Consider the following 18,521-nt stretch of genomic DNA (forward strand, 5'->3'; position numbering starts at 1 on the left):
CGTCACACGGCGGGGGCGGGCACGGCTGAGGCGGGCCGGGAGAGACAGAGGGACGGAGGGAGGGGGAAGATGGCGGCGGCGGGGCGCGGGCTGCTGGCGGCGGGGCTGTTCCGCGGGCGGGTCGCCATCGTCACCGGCGGCGGCACCGGCATCGGCAAGGCCATCGCCGCCGACCTGCTGGCGCTAGGTGGGCGCGGGGCGGGCCCCGTAGGAGGCCCCGGTGGGGCAGCGGGGCGAGGCGGTGTTGGGAGGGCAGATGGAGTTTGAGGGGCCGTCAGGGAGTGCCCCCGGGCTGTGCTGCGGTTTGGGGGCTGACGGCGCTCGGGGACAGGCTGCGAGGAGCCCGTGGGTGGGACGCTGTGACAGGGTCGGTGAATAGCGAGGGGTACGAAGTGAGGTTGATGTGGGGCTGTGCCTTTTGGCCCGCAAAACACTCACTATTTTAAACACAGGGGTCAGTGAGGTTAGGTTAAACCAGGGCCTTTTCTCTCAGATTCTCCCTTCAGTGAGTCCTCATCTTGCTTTAACTGGACGATTTACGAGGTTGTTGAACCTTGATCCTTACAGAGCAGTATCCTGGAACTGCTGCCCGCACAGTAAGGTATTAGAGACCTGGTGCTTCTCCCAGTATCTGCGATTTCAGGAACGTCCTGAAAATGAAGATCTTCATGATGCACGGCGTAGGTTTTCTTTCCACGCTGAATACTGAGAAGTGGTAAAACCTAGACTGAAAGGCAGTCTGCTGACTTTCTGATGTGAGACCAGGAGAGATAGAAATGACTCCTACATCCACCTTGCAACACCTTTCCTGCAGATTTCAACATCAGTGCTAGGGTTTGGATAGTTCATTGTCGTGATTGGATTCAGCGCCTTCAGAATACCAACGCGAGTGTTATATCTCTCGGTGTCACACTCCCGTGGTTTGAATTGTTGGAATGTGCACCACTGCACCGCATAGTAAAGAGCTTTCTTTGTTAAGGCTGTGCTGGGAGACGTCTCTGCCTCTCCTGGCTTTTGTGCTGCAGCTTTCCACTTGCTTTGTGGAGCTGAATGGAGGATTAGTTCTGTTACTTTTGTATTACTGAGGAATTAAGGGGTTTTTTTTTCAGGTGTCCTTATATGCTGCTTTAAAGAGCTGCTTTTTAAGCATCATCACACTGTTGGTTGGTGATGTTACCCAGTTACCTTAAAATTGTGCCCAATTTGATCTTTGCTGTTTTTCTCAAGCAAAATACAGTTACAAAAGCGTGTCCATAACAGGCTAAATAGAACACAATAGAAAACAAATCTATACAAAGCACATGAGAAAAAATGAAGAGCCAGCTCTATAGGGCTTAAGACCAACTGAGTAACCTTCCTTACCTGTAGACTTGCTGGTTGGTCCTGACAAGATGATGATTAGGAACTATTTCCATGTATACCCTGCATTTCAGGTAAGGGGGGCTGGTTCTTACAGGCATAGGAGCAGTGACAGGTAATGTCAGTCATGATATACATTGTTTATATAACCAGTCTCCTTTGAGGCCTTCTGGGCAAATTTAAACCTTTTATCTGGAAACATGTGCCCTTTTCCCTGACCCTATCAGGAAATAGTCTGGTCATTCTTTGTGAAGAAAATTAATTGATGTAGTGTCAGCTTGCACGGTATGCACCACGTGTTCTTCAGTGATTAGAATCTCTCCCAATTAGTATATTTAGCAGAAATACAGTCTTTTACTGGACCTTATTCTGTATCAGTGTGTATTTATAAACACTTAAGTTGGTAAATACAACTGGGCTACTGTGATTCAGTGTTTTGTGTTAACTGGTAATTGTGTGTGGCGTTTTATGAACTTTGCGTTAGTTAGGTGGTTGTGCAAGTGACTGGAGTTCTTAATTTTAAAAAATCAGGAAACCTCAGAGACTGCTGTCTTTAGATGAGTTATTTTAAGACGGCCACTGATTAAAGGTGGAGTTCCTGTTCCTAAGGATATGTAGTTGTAACACTTCCCTCTGGAAGAATTAAACTCCTCTATTTGTATTATTTTTTTTTAATATGTAGTTTCACATGACAACCTGAGTCAAATGAACAGCTTGCTGCTCTTTCCTCCCACTAGTTATTTTGAGTTGATTCTGGTGTTCGCGTGATCATGAGAGGCCAAATTCTACTCTGCAGCAGAGGGGGGAAAAACCCCACACCTGGCAAGATGTTAACTTCTTCCTATTTTTTGGCTGGTTGAGGATTGTTCATATTAAAGCATATGAGCAGCAGACCTGATATAAAGAAGGGATTACTTCTGCTGAAATGCTAAGATGGAAGGAGCAAACTGGGAGCAAGACCTCCTTGCCTGCTTGGCTAGTAATTTGCTTATCCATTACATGAAATTGCATGCCTGCTGGATTTGTACTAGGAATTAATTTGGTGTCCTTTGGTTTAGTCTGTGTAGTAGCTATTGCTGAAGCCTTAAGGCTCTCCTGAGTCCACTAGTGTGACAGAAGAAATTAGACTGTTTGTAGTGTGAGTGCTTGACTTAAATTTGGCCCCTGCATTGTTTTTTCACAGTAGAATGAGTCCTTCTGCCTCCAAACACCGATAAAAAAAAAAAAGAGCACTTGAGCCCTTGCCTTATTTTTTTTCTCTCCTTTATGCAGCTAGGATTCTGCAGTGCCACAGGGAGGGCTCTGTTTCCACTGTCTGTAGACTGCAGATAGGGATTAATTTTGTGAGGCTATTATCCTTTCCTTCAGTCTCTGTAGAGTTAAAAAGCAGACCATTACATTTACTCACTGCTAGTCAAAATTACAGCCAGTTGTACAGGAAGATTATTTTTCTGGTTTTAAGAGCAAGCAGTTTTTGTAATCAAGACCTGCTGAAACATCTTTAAATCACTTAATTGATAGATGAGGCAGCTGTGAGCAGAAGCAGCAGAAGTGATGTCTGAAAGCTGCTTTGCTGACTCTGCAGCTCACAGGCTATCTTCCCTTCTGCAGGAAGGAGAGGAAACCTTGTGGACATATTTTTTAAATTGCTCTTTTCCTGGCACAGAGGGATCTTGTTGCTAAGAAGCACCTGACATCAGTCATTTCTCTCTCCTGCATGAACTTCAACACTGTGTTTTCTAGTCAGTGACTAATAAATGCACATCCTACAAGATATCTCCATGATGTTACTAAAGAAATAGCATGATTGTGTTAGCTGAAGGATGTTTCATTTTGTCTCTACAGGTTGCAGTGTTGTTATTGCCTCTCGTAAATTTGACCGATTGAAAGCTGCTGCAGAAGAGCTGAACAATAGATTTGCTTCCATGAGTCCTGCCCGAGTGACTCCCATAGAGTGCAATATCCGCAAAGAGGAAGAGGTAAAGATTAGTAATCGTGTTCTGGGGCTTAACATATCTAAAGCATATTGTGTATATGAATTCTCAGATCTCTAAAGATTTCTGCCCTTCTCAAAAGTAACATAGATCAGGGGAAAGGTGGAGCAGATCTCGGTTAAATTGATCTGGGTAGATGTGCTTCCCAAGGGAAGACATTTGTTAGCCACCTAAGCAAAAAAGCATTTGTAAATATTGGCAAATATTTTTCTGACCATGCTTACATATTTCAGATATTTCTGGAAGACACAGGCCTTGGAACTGGCATGTTCTACAGCAAGCCAGAGCCCACTTAGCATGATTCTTTGTCACATTGCTGTGACAGAAGTGAGGGGGTGTAAACCTGTGAAGATGGAGACCTCAGAATAGTTCCTTCAAACAGGAAGGCATAGCATGGCATCTTAATGCTTGTGACTTGACACAAGTGCCCTGCATTGTCAGTTTGGCTTGTAGTAAAGCCAAAAACTCCACAGATATATAATATTTTAGTCATATCAGAAATTTTGGTTACAGTTTGAGGCATGCCTCATTGCAAACTCTGTTACTATTCAAGTTGATTTTTAATTTTTTTTCTTTATACTACAAAAAATGGAAGATCAAGAGCAAAAGTAGGCAATCCAGGTTCTTCAGAAGCCTGCATGCACCTCCTAATTTTTTTTGTCTCTGTAATTAAATATTTAAAAGTCCAACTTCAGGTTGGATTTTTAACTTTTTGAAGACAGCTAGAAAATCTTCCAGTAACCACTGATTGCTACATTTTTCTAAACATCTCAAAGTCTCTCTTAAACTAAATATTAATGACCTTTAGTAGCTATGAAGATTCTGGAAATATCCTAATTTATAGCCATAAAAGAAATAAAAATTAAAATTCTTCCCTTATGGAACACTTTGTGCCATAAAATATTTATAGTCATCTAGTCAAACTTTCTCTCCTGAAGGAGATGAACCCTCGGGCTGTGCAGTATGTCACTTCACCTACCAGTGAATTTTACATGTGTATTTACTGGCATCAGCAGTGCAACATAATAGGTTATGGCAGATGTCAGAGGGCAACTCACATGATTAAAGCTACAGGAAGGAAAAGAGGTAAAGAGAAAAAAAGGTTTAAGCTTTTTTTTCAGGTCTGTTTCTTGCAGAAGGTACTCTGGCATGCTTAATGATCTTCTGCAGGTGAATCTTATTTCTGTATCAGCCTAAAATTGATTAGTGGGAATTGCAGCATTCTGTGAAATGGTTTGGGGCTTGCTTGAATGGTGAAATGAAGTAAACTGCCATTCCTTTTTTCTTTCCTTTTTAAATGGCTACATACCTATTTGACAAAACAGGCTTAAGTGGCTTTGGAAATTTTTGAAGCTGCTTTTCAAGCTTTCTTTGTAATGCTGTGTAAAGTGTTTAGGCATTGTTCTGTGTTATGGGTAGCTATACTGATACTTGAAGAAACTTTTGTCTTTGCTATTACCTTGCAGTTTTATCACAGAATTGTCCTGTTTCCAGTTTAGTTTTAAACTCTACCCAGCTACAGACACACCAGAACTTTCCTAGAACTTTTCATATGATATTAGTGAAACTTCTACTGGATGTCTCCTGTCAATGGAAGTTCTCTTCAACAATTGTCCTTTCATGTCTGTTTCTATTGAAGAGTGGCTTCGGAGGAAAAAGGCAGATTAAACTCTAGTCTTGAACTTTTCAGTCATTGATTTAGTCTTACAGTTTGTCTCACTTCAGTTCTCCAACTGATCTTATTTCTGTTGAAATCCTAGTTAGAAAAAAAATGCTATGAAAATTTCATAAACTTTTTGCTGACAGTGTGAATAAGGAATGCAATTTCTGTTGCATGTTAACATAAGAATTTGTGTACCTGTTAAATATTTCTCCATTCCAGATGCCCATCTCCAAGACCAGATTTTTTATTGGTTAGAGACATCCTGTGATTTTTGTTCTTTAGCTTGTGCCTTTCTGGCTCTGTTCTGTTCTGTTAATGCTGAGATTCTCAAAGATTGCTAAATCCTGGCCATGTGTTACTTAATTTCTAAATTTACAGTTGGACCAGAAATTTGTGTGTTCAGCTCTTAAATGTGTACTGAGGATAGCACTTCCTTATACTTAGGTACTTCCGTTTGTAAGTTGAAACTAGATAAACTCAAATTAACAATTGTTAACTTACACTGCTAAAAACTGTCAGAACTGAGGTGTATGGCAGGTTTTCCACATCCCACTGCTTACTATTGCTTATTTATTATGTTTCCTAGAGAAGCAATGGTTAAAAGTACTTTTTTTCCTAATTTGCACTTGCTTGCCTTGTGGAAACGAGAGGAAAAGTACCTTTGGGCTTTTACTTCAATTCAATTGTGCATTGACTTTCAAAACCTACTCCATTCTTAACTTAAAATTTATTGCCTGGGACTTGGAGTCATAGGAATGGGAATCTGTAAAAGATGTCATTAAGGACTTTTCTAGCCTAGGAGGCAAATATTGAGTAGGGGTAACACTGTAATATAACTCACTTCAGTATTTTCACAAATACAGGTAGAACTTCCTGTTACAGTGGTAGAGGGGATGAGAGGGCATGTAAACTTTTGGGTTCCCTCACAAGAGAAATGAGACTAGTTACAACTGTGTTGTCTCTGTGTGCTACTCATTAGTAACATTACAACTCATTGTTTGTTTTCAGCTTAGTATGAGTGAGGAGTCTTTACCTCAGAAATCATGGGAGCACATTGTTGGGTAGAGAGGAACAGCCTCTGCAAGAATTCCGTGTGGGTCACTACATTCTCCTTAGCTCTTACACCAGGTACCGAAGAACATGTGCAGGAGAAAAACATTATAAATGTTTCAACAGGAATAAAAAAGCAACTTTGGAGTTCAAGCTCCCTTAGATGTCAGAAGTGATCTATCACAAGCTTCAAAGCCCAGGAAGTTTCCTGAAGAACTATATAATTCATTTAATATATCATTCTCTCTGACATCTCACTGAAGTCTTTCTAAGAGTAAATCTTTGTTTTAAAGGAAGCCACCCTGATCACCTGTAGGAACAAGCCATTTGTTCTTATTATAGAATGCCATTTTTTTCATCCCTCCTTCTCCATCAGTTGTTCTGTATTTCTCTAAAGGTTTGAATTTTATAAACTGGAGGGACTTTGAATAGGGAAAATTTAAGAAAGATGAAGGTGCTTTTAAATCACCAGATTATTTTTTTGCCTCCTATTGCAAATCTTAAAGTGACTGACCTGCTTTGAAGATGACATGGTTCATGCTTCTAGTTTGGATCTGTGAAATTCAAGCATTAGAATGTTCATCCCTCATCATGTAGTCCAGGATGTTTGTTAGAGCTCTTTCTGGCCTAGGAAGAGGCAAAGAAGATGCAGTGAATTAATTGCTGCAGAAGTTTGATGGCACATATCATGGGAATAGCCTAATGAATTCACATTTTTAAGTCTTTAAGTCTTCATCCTCCAAAGCCCTTTTGCTTTCTAGCAAAGCTTATTTTTTTATTTAATGTGCAAAAAATAACCCTGCTTGATGGAGGATTTTCAACCACTGTGTAACCTGTCTGTTTTGGGTATTTTTGTCATGAGTTTGCTGCTGCTTTTGACTAGTTTTCCATTGAGTGTTCTTTAAAGGATAAAACCCATATTTTATTTTTAAAAATGGCAGAGTAGAGGGTTCTGGGATAAGAAGAGCTGAAGTTTCTCTATTCTGTCATCAGAATTTATTTCTGTGTTCTGCCATGGGGCCTTATCCTGTAGCAACGATTGTGCACTTGTTCTCTTTTCCTGTGGTTTGGAGTGTATATAGTGAGAGACGTTGCTTCTTAGTGATTATGAAGCTGAAGTGATTTTTATTGTTTATATATTTCCTGGCACTGCCCTCATAATCTGTTGAGAGCAGATCAGTTTGCTCTTGCTGAGATGCAAACCAGACAGCTCTGTGTGCATGTGTATCTTTGTTTATCCCTTTTTTTGTCTTAAGTTTTGAGCTGCAGCAAAATCTGTTGACAGGGACAAGACATGAGAAATGAATGCCTGAATTAAGAGGAGGAGGGGGGAGAGAGAGAGACAGAGACCAAGCAGATGATAGTCACAAGCTGTGGATGCAGCAGTGTCCTGTCAGTCTTCTGGGGTACCACCTTCATACAGGCCAAGTTGAGAGTATCCATGGGGTGGTCACAGGTGCCATTCTGTAACCTGGAGTGATGTGTATGAGCAGTTGCTTCCTTTCCCACAGTTTGCCACAGTGGGCACTTTTGTCCAGAAGCATTAACCAAGATGTGCTAACCCCATCTTACCTCTGCTAGGCCTGGAATTAATGCTTTCCTGTTGCAAATTCCTCCTTCTCTGCTTCTCTCAAGTTCCTGCTTTGGTGGCTTATTATTTTATGGTAAGTTCCTTCTGTGGCCTTGACAGTGTTTTGAGACAGGCAGCTGTACTCTTTAAATCCTTACACTTGTAAAGCCTTTTTGCTATACTCTGTGGACAAACATTTCTTTAACTGGCACATAAATAAGTAGAAGCTTACATGTCCAGGTAAGTGGAAGATAAAACCTTGTACTTCTGGTAGGCCACAACTGTTCTTGAAATCAGCGATTCAGAATTCTGTTCACGATTTCTCCTTTCCATACTTGATCTCCAGCAACAGAACCTGCTGCTGGACCAGCCCCTGAGGGTAAAATCTGTTACTTGGACATCAACAAGACAACTTCAGACAGACTCAATACAGTGCTACTTAGCACATACCTTGTGTCTGACTTCACTAGTAGCTTTTCTTTTCCAATAAACTTTATAGCTTTAGCATGGGCTCAGTTGGTTTATAAATACTTAATGCCTGTCTGTGTGAAGCCTGTAGTGAAAGACTGTGGCTTGGTGGGGAGTTGTGGATAAGAGATTCCTGTTGTTGTATTTTTAAATAACACAGCAGTAACACAGTAAAAATACCTGTTACCACTGTGCCAGAATGCCTATTAGTTCTAGCCACCAGATCACAAATCTCTAACATTCTGCAGTGGATTGTTTGCCTGTGTGTTTCTGTCACTTGGGGGGACCTGTGGACATTTGTCCCTTTTCCCTGAGTCACTGACTACTGTCATCTCTGTTATCTGTGAATATTATGCTACTGCTTAATACATCTAAGTTGCAGTCACACACAAAGTTCCTTATTGCAGAGCTCCAATCTTCTGGTTATGTCTGAAGTGTCTGATTTTGTTCTTCTCTGTCTTTTTTAGAAGAATGTCCTAAATGAGTAGCTCTACCTCATGTAGCTATTCTTTGCTTCCAAAGAGAGTCTTTAATAGCTTTTCTAAGAAGTTCGTTCCAAGTGGATTTTTTAATTATAGCACTAGGAATCTTCTTTAGTACTAGTCACTGTGATTTAAATGTGTTCTACCAGACCCTCCTCCTTGTGCTGCTGCCTGCTGTCACCATGTTTACTGTAATTGGGAGAAGCACTGCAGTAATGCTTTTTCCACAGCACGGAAGGCTTGTGAAGATTGCTACAGTTGGAGCCATCTGAGCTGTCACTGGAGAGCCTTCTGGCCTTTCCTGGCTTTCAGAAAGCAGAACTGATAGGTGTTTGTTGTTGTGTTTTTAATTTTTTTTTCCTGAGAATATGGTGCAACACGTAGGAACAACAACAGTTCTTAAGAGCAACATATGAACCATTTTGAATTGATATGCTATAGCATATAACATACATTTTGTCCAGTTGTTGAAAACTTGCTTTAATGTCTCTTCTCAGTGGATTTTTTTGTTAATTTGTTTTCTGTCTTTTCTTTTTATGATTCTTAGCATTTTTCCTTCTCTCTCTCACATCTTTCCACAGTCTGAATAGCCTTAGTCTGTTCAAATCTTCTTTGTACTGAAATAATTTCTTTTCCATAAATGAGCCCATATTTCCGTGACTTACAGAGAATATTCAAAGCAAGATTCTCAGACTGACCGGGAGAGGAGTTTGATATTGCTGAGCAAAGCATAACTTTTGCTGCCTAGCCAGACATAACTTTGCTCACAACAAGAGAAAAAGTAAAAGCCAGAATGTCCTTGTGGCATGGCTGTTCTCACAAGCTATGAGTTTGGGACTGCTGTCACTGATGTTTTTGTTTTCTGCATTTTTTCCTCACATTCCACAACTTGCAGTGACTAATAAGTGAGGAATAAGATGACATTCAGAATTTGAAGATTTGGTTTAGGTATCAAAATTATTTTCTTAAGGCATTTTTCCTCAGCAGGGACTAGTTTTCCAGTCATTATATGTTTGTTTAGGTTTTTTTTCTTTCAAGATATGCATCCTTACAGGATCCATACTATCCTGTTAAACCATCCTGCTCTGTTAGCAATAAAAGTTGTAAGGCAGCTATTTAGAGACTGGGTTGGTAACACTCAGTGTGAGATACAAATTATTCATTGCTTGGGCTTTTTTTTTGTTTCTGATATTTTCTACTGCTAACTCAGTACAGAGAAAGGCTGATTGATATCCTTTCCCTAGCCCAATCTATTTAAGTGGTGAGCAGCATACTGTTTGGTTTTTTTGGTTTGTTTTTTTTTTTTTGTTCCGTGCTTTTCTCTGACCACAGATGCTAGATTATCATTTTATCCATACTTGAGTAGGAATAACTGATGCATGGTATCTAGTTATGATTGATGATGTAAGCAGGAAACAGTCATGTTGTCCCATTTCCTGTTTCTTGAGAGAAATAATAAATTATTAAGTTGTTGCTGTGGAATTCTTGTTACTATCTTGCAATAATATTTTTGCTAAAGTAGATAACTTGTATTTCCAGCATTTTTTAGGGTATGTTAGCACGTTTTGTAGGGTAATAACCTTCATGCTCTGTGTAAGATGACTGGCTATTGCCAACTCAAATGAGTGCTGTAGTGAATGTACTAAACTTCTAGATAAGGATGATAAAACTCCACAAGATGAGTTGTGTTTTCTATTTAAAATGGTCAGGTATATGGTCAAATAAAAATAACTGTGGCTACCTTATATGGAACTCTTTACAGATCTCATGTGAACGCCCCCACTCTTCTGAAGAACATCAGGAGATTCTTAGTAGGTTGTATGTAGTGGGCTTTTGTGTCTGTTTGATTTTACAAATCTTCAGTAGCTTAAATCCTCTTCTTCTTTGGGTGCTGGTACTTTATGCAGCACCTGCATTATACCAGCAAAATTTCCTAAGTAAACATGGATAGAGCCCAGTCCTTCTTGGCTGGCTAAACCTGTCATACCAATCTTACAGCCTCTCTGAAGGCTGACCTCCTCTTTTTCTTTAGAAAGGGCATGAGGGAGGAAATACTGTCTGAGAACAAAACTGGGTATAGACCTTGATCAGCATACCACACTAACAAATACTCTTTCAGGTAGAAGCTTTGGTGAAGTCTACACTGAGTCTGCATGGGAAGATTGACTTCCTCGTGAATAATGGAGGGGGCCAGTTTGCAAGTCCGTCTGAAGCCATCCGTGCAAAAGGCTGGCATGCTGTGATAGACACAAATCTGACAGGGACCTTCTATTGTTGCAAAGCAGGTAAGGTCTGAACATTAAGCTTTTTATGTTTATTTGGTTTTGTTTTTTGCAGAAATACCAGAAGATAAAAAATGTAAAGTTTCCCTAGCTTCTTCTTTTCATGCACTTATCTGACAGTGGATATTTGTTTTCTTAAATCTCATTCAAAGCTTTGCATTAAATGGTATATTACATTTGTTCCTAAATACAAACATACATTTAGGCAAGCGTAATCTTCTGGTTAAGGCCAGGTTTGGGAAGTCAGTTGACTTGGATACTTGTTTAAAAGACTATAGGAAAACCATTTAACTTTTGTGGCCTTTATTCACTGTGTGTAACATAGGAAAATACTTTCTTCAGGGATATAAATTTAGGCTTAAATTTAAGTATGGTATGTCATTCTCAGATAGCATTTGGATTGTGGAAATTAAAGTAATTTACATGGAAACATGAAATCTTGATTTCCATCAAATGCTTCTTTATGGTCATTGAGCCTTTCCTGGACCACCCCTGTTGCCTCATGGCCTCACCTCTGGATTGGCAGGCCGTGGTACAAACAGCAGACTGTTTTTCTAAACCAGTATGACAAATGCGTAGTGTGATTGCAGTTAAGACTCCAAAATTGTTTTCCAGTTGGCAAGTTCATTTGTATGCATTTCTTCTGATATTTATAGGTTCTCTTTCTTCTTCATACAGTGTACAATGCCTGGATGCAGGAACATGGAGGAGCCATTGTCAACATTACTGCTGCCGTGAGAAATGGCTTTCCTGGAATGTCGTAATATATATTTTCTTTTTACACTTGCCTATATTTTCCCCTAGAAGGACTAGCTGTTCCTAAACACTTGAGAAAGATGTGTACTGGGCAACAGCAGAGTATAGAAATATAGTAGTTGGGTCAAGAGAGAGCAAGAGTATCACTTTGCTGTATGTATGGGGATCTCTTATTAATCCAGTAGATGGCATTTCTGGTCTCTCCAATTGTTTATAAGAAACTACAAAGCAAGACTTGCCAGTGAAGCTTTAATTGGAAATTCCTTCCTTTTCTGCTTGGGTTTTTTTTGTTTGTTTTTAAACTTTGAAATTGAGTTTCTGTTGAAGAAGTATAAAAATATATTTTGAGCAAGTGTTGCATCATCTCGGTTTCTTCTCATTCAGGGTTGAATGGTTTCAAAATCAACATTTTTTAAGGAACAGCAGAATATTTTCTCACTAGCTTGTTCTTCACAGTACAGAAAAAATAGATCCACACGGTGGTGCTGGAGCTACAGTTATTTCAGTGTCTCCACTGTGGTATCTGGTTCAACTGTCATGGCAAATAGGCTGAAGATGTTTCAATCTCAGCTGAACTAAGAGGAAAAACAAGCTAGTTCTGAATAACAGTGGAAAAATTTCCCAAGTAACTGCTGGATGTAGATGGATAGAGAAAACTACTTCCAAATTGAGTTGAAACTTCTTGCAGAAACATACTGTTGAAAAAGATGCCTTTACAAGTCCAGCCACCACTCATGCCAAAAGTCACCTGATACGAGTTTTTTATAAGTATTAATTTTGAACATAAAAGTTGGCATGTTTCCTCAGAGTGTGCCTGGAGGTTATCTCTTTCTGGCCTAAACATATCAATAAGTTATGTTATCTTATGTTTTGCTTATTCTTTCCCTGTATTTAAGAAGCTATTTTATCTATCTCCACTTAGTCTGTTTTGCTAGGCTAAAGCAGCAAAATTTATTAATTTCCTCTGACTACAGCTGTCTACAATTCATTACTGCAGTAATTTTGTTTGCATTTGTTCAAGCATGTAATCATTTCAGACTAGTTACCTACAGCAGCAAGGTGTAGGAGTTCATTCTGACTCTGATGTCTCTAACTCCATCCACCTACAGTAATTTTTGAATAGTGACTTATTTTAATCGTGTTTGTCAGAAGATTTAAACAATCTTTCAGACCACTGTTCTTCCAAATGTTACTTTACTTGTGCAGTCTACAGGTAATTTTACACAGTTTGAACTTCAGTTGTTTCTCTTTTTATAAGCCTCCTCCTGCAGTAGAGTGTAGCTGACCCCATGTTGCATTGGGAAAGAGATTTTAAGTATTTCTAGCAATGACAGGAAATCACAGCATGGTTTGGTTATACAGTGAAGCTATGGTTGTCTCTCTCTTCCAGATGCTTGGTGCAGCCACAGAAAACCACTCTGAATACCTAGTGAGGCTGCAGTAGAATTAACCCTGGACACTTAGCTAAAGGAACAGATGCTTCCTTTTGCTTTCTTTTCTCCATAGGCACTCAGGAGCTGCAAGAGCTGCAGTGAATAATCTAACCAAGACTTTAGCTTTAGAATGGGCACACAGTGGAGTTAGAATCAACAGCGTGGCTCCTGTAAGTAATGGGTAATGATCTGATTAAAATTAGCTATTACACATGTTCATAGGTAGAGCTTTTGAACCAAAATGGGTTTTTAAATTTATTACCAGTAACTGTGTGTGGATTATTTATGTATTTGTTTATTTATAATTCCCTTACTGCATTCTTTGGACCATTTGACAGTGTTTTGTACTTTTCGATGATGAGTCAGAGGATGTGGGATAAAATTGCTTCTGCTTTCTGCCTTGACTTGGCACACTTGGTTTTTAGTTTTTTGTATAGCTAAATGAAATGATACTGGTAGGAGTTGGTGACCTGTTTTACAAAGCCTTGACATAAAGTTACTGTGTTTTAGTAATGGATACATTACTTCTGAGTTCCGGAAACTTTATCTGTTTGAGGTTCAGGTATGCTAATGGTTTCCACTTATGTTTACAAACTTACTTTGAAAATCTCTGAATGTCTCACATGCCTTTTACTTTGTCTCCTACATGTTAACTTAGTTTAGCTTTAGGCATATAAAGAGACTGTAGTTGGAGTGTACCTTCTCTCAGAGAAATCATATGTAAAAATGTGTGTTTTGATTTTTTTCTTATCAAATTCATGCAGACAGGAAACCACTATACAAGTCAGCTAAAATATGCCTGCAGCATTTCTGAGGAAGTAGACAGCAGGTAGAGTTGTTTTAAATAACTGTATAGAAAGAGCAGCTACATTTTGTAGTGCTGCAGATACAGAAGTTATATAGAAGCTCTAGCCTTGACATTTGAGAACGTGTGATCTGTTGTCATTTTCTCTTATCCACAATTTACTTTGCACATTTACTCCCTTGAAATCAAAAGAGGAAACCTAAGCTTTGTCTAGCTACTTCTACAGCCAGAATTTAGCTTATTTCACAGTGAGTGTAGTAAGTGAAGTATCATGTTTGTTTAAGTGATCCCTAGGAAGATCTTGCTACAATTTTTGTAGAATGTCTGTATATTCTGTTGTGCCTCTTGTCCTAAAACATCTGGCTTGCTTTGTTTGGCATAGCATAGAATGCTTAGTGGCAGATGTGTGTTAATCATTCAGGTAAAGTCTTTTATGTAACCTTTGTGAGACCCAATTCATCTGGCGACGTGTTCAGTATTAAGATCTACTGACTTGTATTTCCTGTTTATCTGTTTTTTTCTGATTTATCAAGTCTTGGGGAAGTAAGTAATTAAGACAGCATTATTATGTGAATATACTTTTCAGGCATGCTAATTATCTAATGAATCATGCTGATTAGATATTATAGCACATGTCAGAAGAAGTTTTTGACAAGCAAGCACTTCAGGGCTTTGGCTCTTTCAGAAGTATTTGCTAGCTTTGTTACTATGCTGGTAACAAAAGTCCATGTTGTAGTTACAGTAATACTTCTGTCACCTTTCTGGACCCATCAGGTCTGTGGTACCAACACAAAATTGTTACTGTTTTATGGGAGGAGAGTAACCTGTAGGGAATGGATACCTAGAGAGGGAAGTAAGTGTGCTTTCTGAAAAAAATGGTTTCACATACATTATCCAGGTATCTTAAAAATCTTAGTATGTGCTTCATAGGTGAATTCAAATTTTTCTATTTTACTTAAACTTGAATCATAAAAGTTCTGTCCTAAGTGGTGGATGTAACTCTGTGTTCACATTGCCATCTTCCTTCTCAAAACTAAACTGGACTGTGTGGTCACCAGAGCAAACACAGTCATCCTTTTCTGCTTCTACAGCAGGTAAGTAGGGAGAGTCAGAATTCTGACTGAAATCTGTCTGCTTCTGTAATTCACAATAAATCGGTCTAGTGCTCCTACAGATGACAAGAAACTTTTGAGAACTTGTTCTTGAGGCTTTGTAGTTTCGTGCTGTAATTTAACATGAAACGCTTGTAATTTCAAAGCAGCCCCTGAGTTTTTTATACTCCACTTTTTTGTTATTGAAGTCAGAGTGGAGGTTTGGAATAATCAGGATTATTTGTGCTTGAACAGAGATGTGGCTAGCAGCCAAATTACCTTCTTGTATAAATTATACTATGCCATTACATTCAAAAGCTTGTGTTCAAGTGCTCTTTAGTTAGTTCAGTCTCACAGAAAATCAGTAATGACAACTTCACAATTTTAAAATGATCAGTTCAAATGTATGCAAGAGAACTTAAGTTTTTCTGTGCTGTTTTTAAATAGGGACTGGTATTTTCAGAAACTGCTGTTGCAAACTATGGAGAACAAGGTGTAATGATGTGGTTAAAGAGCATACCAAAGGTTCCTGCCAAGAGGTCGGCTGTTCCTGAGGAGGTAATGTATTTCAGAATGCTTCTGATATGCCTACTTCTGTGTCTCTATTTTGAAGCCACTTTATTCTATGGAGAACAAAAAAGATTTCATTTTGCACTGTGATGTAATATTTAAAAAGAAGAAAGCTTGTAGAAATGTGTGGTTATGCCAAGTGAGAGACTTAACCAGTAGTCACTGTTATACAGAAAATGTAATTCAGCTGCCTTTTACAGCTGAAGTGTTTGATAGTAGATATTATTTCTTGAAAAAGTTGACTTCAGCAGGAAGGACTAAAAGAATGAATATGAAGGGGAAAAAAAGTGTATCTTAAAAGCACTTAGTTCTCTTCCACCAAGAGTGTGCATCTTTGATAAACTGATCAACCTTTTTTTGTTGTTTTTTTGGTATCTGATGCTCTGTGATGGCTTACTGGTTTTCCTCTGTTAAATGCTTGATGTTTGTGGCTGGAAGGATGGCTTTAAGGCTGTTACAGTTTTCATTACTAAATAGAAAATGTTACTATATCTTGCCTGTAACAGTTTTCACAAGCTTCTTTGACATGAACAATTGCCAGCACTTTAAGAATGACAATTTTAATCTTTCTTTTGCTAGATCTCTCCTGCAGTATGTTTCCTGCTGTCTCCAGCTGCATCATTCATAACTGGGATAACCATGGCTGTGGATGGTGGCCAGAGTTTATACAACCATAGTCTAGAAATACCTGGTAAGAAATGGGCTGCAAAATAATGCCCTTCTGGTGACTGAAATTGTGCAGTGGGAGGATTCAAAAGTAAAATGTCAAGTTTCTCAATCACCTAAGTAAATTCTTCTATTTGTTTTCCTCAGATCATGACAGATGGCCCTCACCACCAGAAGGAAAAAATTCTGAAATGTTGAAAAAGCTTCTTTCTGGCGAGTTCAAACCAAAGCTGTAAAAGAAAGAGATTTTTGCACCAGTTGCACCCTTGCTGATAATCTCACTTTGTGATTTGGCCTTATTTTTCTCAGTAATAATTTTCTTTGATCATATGTAACTACATTAAGTGCCTTGATTTTTGTTGGTTTATATTTAAAACTTTTGAAAGGCTTTACATTGTACATCTCTTCTCTGAAAACATCCTGAAAACATTCAGTCCTTTGGGAAGGGAAAAGATAGACAAATTATCCATTTGCACAGGCATTATACAATGAAGAATCCCAGCCAGAGGTAAATAAAAAGAATACTTACTTTGCAGTGAAGGTATCCAAGAAGGAATGTTTAGCAATCTTTCTGTTCTTGATGAATTTCTGAGAAGGGAATTTAAATCTTTTACTGTTTGTTGCATCAGTAACCCTTGGGTAAGTGTTAGCTCTACACTATTTCTGTTCAGCCACATACTGAGTGTTCAACAATGGTTTTAAAGACCAAGTAGAGCAAGTATTTCTCTGAAAATAAATAAAAATAAGATGGAATACTGTTATTAATGTTTCAAACTTAGATGGCATATCATATTTGGAATATTTTGAATTGTTTGCAGATATAATGACATAATGGAGTTAAGCTGGCTGCAACTTAAATTTTATAACAGTAAGCAGATAATAAATGCAGTGTATTTATACATAAATATAGTGTGTTTTCCATCACACTATAAATTCAACAATTTAACATTCAAAATCTGTAGTGTATATTGCAGTGCTTTCTGCAGTATGATACACTAGTAAAGGAGAAATTTGGAATTCTTCATTTGCCAGCTAAAACACCTTTTATCCACACTGTCTTTTCTTACAATGTTAACGGAATTTTGCTCATTACTATCTTCAGGTGCGGTTTTTGTGAACATTGCAGACATGCCATTTAAAAAAGAGAAATCTTGTAATGCACCACTTGAAGAGACTATATTTGTGAATTTTTTATTCACCTTAGGGCAAATGTTCCCATGTCTTCTAGCTGTAGTGAAAAATATAAAAACTAAGTAATGACTCTGTTTGCTGTGTAAACACTGAAAATCCTGGAATCAAGTTGCTGCTATAGAAGAGAACTTTTAATACGTCATTTTGGACTGAATGTGAGAGTCTGATGGTTGTTTGTCCTCTGCAAAGATGTTTGACTTCTGTGTCTTTCAATAAAATATATGTTCTTATATAGGTACATGTAGATTGCTTTTTCATTAAAATGAAATGAATGCCAGTTTTGGGGGGGAAGAGGACTTTGAGCTATCATGTGTGTTTTTTTATGCTTTATTCTCTTCCCTTAGGAACTGGACAGTCATTTATATTACTGTGAGAAATTGGTACAGAGATAGAGCCGACTTTTATCAAACCTCTTGTGCAAGGTATATTTTGTTTATTGCAAATATTAGTTCAGGGTATTCAGCAAGAGGATTCCTGGAAACAAATGCACCTGTTAGATACCTAATTCTAGAAGTCTAGCCCATTGCAGTCAAGTGAGATTATTTAGCTTATTAACTCATTATTTTGACATTCTTAACATCTTTCTGGAAAAGAAGGTAAACATGAATAAGATTGAGAATTGTGGACCTTACTTTTTCTTTATGTTTGACTGTGAGTTCCTATGGTACATGTGCACTGTGGATTTAAAGTGAAATGGAAGTGAATTGATTACTTTTATTATATCCCAGAAATGTTCACTGAAAGATTTGAGTACAAACTTGGAAATCATCAATTTTTAACCTTGCAGATTTCCTCTTTAGCTGTGCTATAGTGTGAATATTCATAAAGAGGGGAAGTTTATATATAATGATAGTGAAATTCATCATTCACCTCAGGAAATCATGAGAACATTAGAAAGGTGAGCATTCTCCTGTGTGGGAGACAGGTTCAGTCTGCAATTAATAAATTCCTTCAGAACTAAAACTATAACAAACCTTTCTGCTCGTGCTGAATACAAATTGACCTTGCCTTCTTCAACTTTCAGCAAAGCAATGGATGTTCGAAGAAGATGTAAGTTAGTTCTTTAGAAGAGGCTGTGTGTGCTTTTTTTTTACTTGGCAGGAAGTTGAAACAGACAGCATTCGTGGAGCTGTAATGTGCC

At 38.5% G+C, this 18,521-nt stretch overlaps 1 protein-coding gene across 2 annotated transcripts; it reads left to right on the forward strand.

Moving 5' to 3' along the window:
* Positions 1-63: 63 nt before the first annotated feature.
* PECR (peroxisomal trans-2-enoyl-CoA reductase) lies at positions 64-17,618 on the forward strand. 2 transcript variants are annotated; one of them, XM_066190197.1, is made up of 8 exons: positions 64-187; positions 3,205-3,338; positions 10,706-10,871; positions 11,547-11,628; positions 13,131-13,227; positions 15,401-15,511; positions 16,103-16,214; positions 16,337-17,618. In XM_066190197.1, exons 1-8 carry the CDS (start codon positions 70-72, stop codon positions 16,423-16,425), a joined length of 909 nt encoding a protein of 302 aa, XP_066046294.1. In that variant the 5' UTR covers positions 64-69; the 3' UTR covers positions 16,426-17,618. The 2 variants fall into 2 exon arrangements, with proteins under 2 accessions (XP_066046294.1, XP_066046295.1); XM_066190198.1 differs by lacking the exon at positions 64-187 and adding an exon at positions 2,933-3,101.
* Positions 17,619-18,521: the final 903 nt, after the last annotated feature.

Source organism: Chamaea fasciata, unplaced genomic scaffold (assembly GCF_029207755.1).
Source record: "Chamaea fasciata isolate MVZ Bird 193981 ecotype frontalis unplaced genomic scaffold, bChaFas1.0.hap1 SCAF_8, whole genome shotgun sequence".
In the NCBI taxonomy this organism is placed as follows: Eukaryota; Metazoa; Chordata; class Aves; order Passeriformes; family Sylviidae; genus Chamaea; species Chamaea fasciata.